Here is a 5,816-nt window from a genome sequence, read left to right on the forward strand (position 1 = left end):
TGGTGGGATGGCGTGGTGGACTGACGTGGTGGGATGGTGAGGTGGGATGGCGTGGTGGGATGGCATGGTGGGATGGCGAGGTGGGATGGCATGGTGGACTTACGTGGTGGGATGGCGTGGTGGGATGGCGTGGTGGGATGGCGTGGTGGACTGACATGGTGGGATGGCATGGTGGGATGGTGAGGTGGACTGACGTGGTGGGATGGCGAGGTGGACTGACATGGTGGGATGGCGTGGTGGGATGGCGAGGTGGACTGACGTGGTGGGATGGCATGGTGGGATGGCGAGGTGGGATGGCGTGGTGGGATGGTGAGGTGGACTGACGTGGTGGGATGGTGTGGTGGGATGGTGAGGTGGGGGGATGATGATGAAGATGGGATGGAAGGGTGAGATGGCTAATGGGACGGTGATGGTGATGGGATGACGATGATGAGGTGGTGGGATGGGATGATGGATGGTGATGTGACTGAAAAGATGATGGGGTGGTGACGGTTATGTGATATGAGGTGATGTGTTGTAAACATAACCTTCTATGATGTGATCTGATGTGATCAACTAATCAGTTGAAAGGAGACTGTCCTTGGGAGTGTGGTCTGCCTCCAGAATATAAATGGATATTCGGGCAGGGCTAGCTCTCTCTCCTGACCCTGCAGTCTTCTCATTGCCTGATCTCTCGATCTTGGGAAATAAGTCTACAGAAGTCTCCGGCCTACTGCCTAACCTCCAAATTTGGGATTTGCCAGTCCCCGTGGTTGTGTAAGCCATTTCCTTGAAGTAAATCTCTCCCTCTATATACATATATGTCTCACTGGTTTTGCTCTTCTAGAGAATCCAACTAACACGTTTTGGTACTGAGAATGGTTCTAGAGGAACAAATCTTAAGGATGAGTTTTCTGATTTGGTTCTCAAGTCTGGCTAGATTTAAAGGCACTAATTTAATGACTAGATTTAATGACTCTATTTCTAGTAGTAAAGAGGGCACTTTTAATCCATGACATGATGTGGCAATAGAGATACACAAAATATCACCACCACTGGATAATCTTAATCAAATACTTGTGAGAGAAAAGGCAAGGGGTGATAGCATATTTGATACCTTCAAACATTTTTGGTTAAACTGCTGAGTATAATGATGCTGGCTGGTTGCTCCTACTTTCACTGGATAAAGCAGAGAAAGAAACGGATGAGCTCAGGGCTGCAAAGTCCCAGCTGGAGTGCAGCATAAAGGGCCTGAAAGCTGCTGTTTGTGCTCTGAAAGGAAGCCTTATTTCCTGTAGTAACAAAGCTGAGATTGCTGAAAACAATTCAGAATGGCTGAATTACAACATCGGCTTGAGTCGGTACATACGAACCTGCTGGTGAATCTGCTTCAGCCCCTCCAGGGCCTTCTCGTCCAGGTAGTCTGTGACAGACCTGCGGAATTCCAAATGACAGACAGCATCTGAGGTCGCGTGCACAAAGCACTCAAATCCCTAGTCCACACTAAAAAGACCAAGTTTTGATCAGACCCTGCTGGCTCTACACCTGTGGTTGCATTTCCCCACTTGTGACTGCAGGTTAGGGCGGAGCAAGGGGGGGCGGACTGCAAGACACTCTCGGGACAGCTTCTACTCATGCAGCCCATCTGCGATGCCAGAGTCCCAGTCCTGCGAGCGTGAGCAGAAGCCAACCCCACGTCAGAGCCGACGGAGAGGCACCGCCTCACAGGAGAGACACGGTTCCCCGCCAGCTGAGGCGTGTGCAGCAGACCCAGCAGCCCCACTCCTGCCTCTGGCTTCCTTCAGGCTCATCCACGTGGTAGCACGGATCAGTGCTTCCTTCTTCTTTACAGCTGCAAGACATTCCCTTGTATGGATACACCACGGAGCCCAGATGGCGCAACGATTAAGTGCTTGGCTGCTAACCCAAAAGGTTGGCAGTTCAAACCCACTCAGCAGCTCCATGGGAGAAAAGACCTGGTGATTTGCTCCCGTGAAGATCACAGCCTAGAACCCTATGGGGCAGCTCTACTCTGTCACATGGGGTCACTATGAGTAGGAATCGACTCAGCGGCACCCAACAACAAACAATGTGGATACACCACATTTTGTTTATCCATGCACCCCTTGATGGTACTGGGTTGTTTCCACCTTTGGCTATTATGAATAATGCAGCAGCGAACACTGACATACATGTTTTCGTGCGGACATGTTTTCAGTTCTTTTGGGTGTATACCTAGACGTGGGATTGCTGGGTCATATAGTAGTTCTATGTTTAATATTTTGAGGAACTGCCAGACTGTTTTCCACAGCATTTTACATTCCCATCAGCAATGCACAAGGGTTCCAATATCTCCACATCCTTGTCAACACTGGCTATTTTCTGTTTTTGTTTTTTTGATAACAGCCATTCTGGTGAGTGTGAAGCGGTATCTCATTGTGGTTTTGATTTGCATTTCCCTAATGACAGTGGGTATCTTTTCAAGTGTTTGCTGGCTATTTATACATCTTCTTTAGAGACATGTCTCTTCAAAACCCTTGTCCTTTTTTTAAATGGGTTCTTTGCCTTTTTGTTGTTGAATTTTAAGCATTCTTTATAGACTGTGGATATTAGACCTTTGTCAGATACATGATCTGTAAATATTTTCTCCCATTCTGTGGGTTGTCTTTGTACTCTCTTGATGGTGTCCTTTGATGCACAAAAGTTTTTAGTTTTGATTAAATCTAACTTACCTATTTTTTTTCTTTTGTTGTCTATGATTTTGGTGTCATATCTAAGAAGCCATTGCCAAATTCACTGACAAGTCATGAAGGTTTACCCCCTTGTTTTCTTCTAAGAGTTTTATAGTTTCAGCTCTTATATTTAGGTTGCTGATGCATTTTGCGTTACTTTTTGTACATGGTGTGAGGTAGGGGCCTGACTTCATCCTTCCGCATGTGGATGTCCAGTTGTCCCAGCATCATTTTCTGAAGAGATTATTCTTCCCCATTAAACAGTCTTAGCACTCTTGTCAGAAATCAATCGACCACAGATGTATGGGTTTATTTCTGGATTCTCAATTCTATTCCACTGATCTATATGCCTATTCTTACACCAGTACTACACTGTTATGATTACTGTAGCTTTGTACTAAGTTTTGAAATTGCTAAGTATGAATCCTCCAACTTTGTTCTTCAAGATTACCTTGGCTATTTGGGATCTCCTGCAATTCCTCATGAATTTCAGAATTAAGTTTTTCAGTTTCTGTCCAAAAGGCTATTGGGGTTTTTACAGGGATTGCAATGATTGTGTAGATCACTGGGGAGTATCGCTATTTTAACACTACAACGTCTTCCAATCCATGGACACGCACCGTCTCTCCATTTGTTTGGTTCTCCTTATTTATTTCAGCAATGTGTTACAGTTTTGGTCTTCAAATCTTGCACCTTCTTGGTTAAAATTATTCTTAAATATTTTACTCTTTTTGATGCTATTATAAATAAGATTGTTTTCTTAATTTCCTTCTCAGATAGTGCATTGTATGTGTCTATATACAGAACTGATTTTTGTGTGTTGATCTTGTATCCTGCAACCTTGGTCAATTTGTTTATCAACTCTAATTGTTTTTTTTTGTGTGGATTCTTTACGATTTTTTATATGTAAGATTGTGTCACTTGGGAATAGAGAGCCCCACAACGTGAAGGCCCTGAGCGGCCTTGTTCACTCCATCACTATGTCAGCTATCTTACTAATGAGTTATATTACAAGCCCAAATGCTTAGATGGCTCTGGAGAATACAAATCATAAAGAAGGAGGGGACCCAGGTGTTTGGAGAAAAGCAACCCATTTACATCAGTTCAACATGATGATGAATTCAACAGATGGATGGACAGGTAGATGAGTGAGTAGATAGACAGATGACGTGCCATCGATAGGTCCATTAAATCCTCCAAAATATGTCACAGATTCATTAACTTCTGAGAGAACTCCAGATGATGCTTTGGGCCGGAACCCCTCGAGGTCAGTTCCTCACTCTCCGCGTCTGTCTTCTCGGCCTCTCCATTTCATTTCTGTGGCTGTCCCTGCCGTAGGACCTCCTGAGCATGGGGAAGAGAAGGATGGCCCTGCTGGACAGCTGCACGGGGAGGCCCTGTGCCACTGCTCGCCTGCAGCACCATGGCACCTAACGTGCAGACGACACGGACGGCACCTCATCCTGCAGAGCCCCTGCCAGGAGCACAAGCCCTGTGTGGGGGAACGCACGTCCCCTCCATTCACTCCCTGTGTGAGGGGGACACGCATGTCCCCTCCGTTCACTCCCTGTGTGAGGGGGACACGCAAGTCCTCTCCATTCACTCCCTGTGTGAGGGGGACACGCACGTCCCCTCCATTCACTCCCTGTGTGAGGGGGACACGCAAGTCCTCTCCATTCACTCCCTGTGTCGGGGGGACACACAGGTTCTCTCCATTCACTCCCTCGACACAGGCAGTATATGGGGGACGCACATGTCAGAACTGTGGACCACAAATGTCGTCCTCATTCACTGCTCAGCACTGAGAGCTCTGGGGGACAAAGGAGAAAGTGCCACGTGGTCAAAAAAGGGCAGGGTCTGGCTGTGAGTCCAAATGTTCTGGCCCCAAAGGCTATGCTCCCACCATGGTAAGAATTTCTAGAGCTCTCTTCAGTGAGCTGTGGACTGTTTCCCAGTGCACAGGGCTAGTCCCCAGCACTGGGGGCCACAGGCGGCTTGAGGACTGGGCCTGCAGAGACGATCCCTGTGTCATGCCTGGACATAAAACACACCTTCCTCAAACTGGAGATCAAGAGCTGCTCAGAGACGGGCCGCCAGGCAAGAGTTTTACAGAAAAGTCAGATGGAAAGAAGGGCGAGGGAATCCGGCAGCCGCCTCTAAGTGCCAGCAGGCGAGCAGCGTGGCCAGGTGCAGAGCGTCTTGGAAGACCCACGTCGAGTGCCGCAACACAACTCATGACGCAGCTGGGAGACTCTGGGTGGGAACGGTTTTACGCTTCGTGCCCTGGTACCTTAACTTATTACAAGTGAATAAATACTGAACCTGCGTGTTACTCAATTCTCTCTCTGAAACGCATCTTAGCTTTTATAATCTAAGTCAAACCCAACAAACCCATTGCCTCCGAGTTGATGTTGGCTCACATGATGAGCAGCAGGCGCTGGACACAGGGCCAGGTGACATGCTGGACCGTGCGCATCAGTGACCACACCTGAAGGCAGCAGCCACGGGCAGAGGCAAAGCTGCATTCTGACCGCCCAGGGGGTCCCATCAACAGAACACGACTCACCAGAGGAGAGTGGTGACTCATCCACCTCATCAAAGAAAACACGGGACTTAAAGACTTTGCGACACTGGTTCAAATAAACAAAAATTAAAAGGGATGAGCCGTTCCCACACGAGGTGATGTAATTACACCGGGAGGGCGGGGGAGGGGTGCAGCAGCTTTGCCAGCAGATCACGAGTGAAGCCCTGGGCCCTCACCTGCCGCCTTGGGCCGCGAGTCTGTGTAAGGCACAGGTGACCTCCCCGCAGGCAAGGATCGCCCCGTGGCGCGTATGCAGGTCCGGACTCTGTGTCAAGGACAACAGTTTTGGGAAAACTGCAAAGACAGGCAGGAGGAGGAGGGTACAGTGAGTCAGTGCACACAGAGGGTGTGTGTCACAGACATAGATTCAGACACCAAAGTGGGAAAACACGCCCACTGAGGGAAGTCATCCGTGGTCTGGTCTGGGAAAATGTGCCCACTGAGGAAAGTTATCTGTGGTCTGGGAAAATGCACCCACTGAGGAAAGTTATCCCTGATCTGGGAAAATGTGCCCACTGAGG

At 48.3% G+C, this 5,816-nt stretch overlaps 1 protein-coding gene across 1 annotated transcript in view; it reads right to left on the bottom strand.

Annotated features, from left to right (window-relative positions):
* TBCD (tubulin folding cofactor D) overlaps positions 1–5,816 on the bottom strand; it is a 200,748-nt gene that overhangs the window by 62,245 nt on the left and 132,687 nt on the right. Inside the window, exons 21-22 of the mRNA XM_004374331.2 lie at positions 5,472–5,589; positions 1,353–1,413 (exon numbers count right to left, since the gene is read on the bottom strand). Coding sequence (XP_004374388.2) covers positions 1,353–1,413; positions 5,472–5,589 — 179 coding nt within the window. The remainder of the gene's footprint in view (positions 1–1,352; positions 1,414–5,471; positions 5,590–5,816) is intronic.

The sequence above is a fragment of the Trichechus manatus genome, unplaced genomic scaffold (assembly GCF_000243295.1).
Source record: "Trichechus manatus latirostris isolate Lorelei unplaced genomic scaffold, TriManLat1.0 scaffold00028, whole genome shotgun sequence".
Classification (NCBI taxonomy): Eukaryota; Metazoa; Chordata; class Mammalia; order Sirenia; family Trichechidae; genus Trichechus; species Trichechus manatus.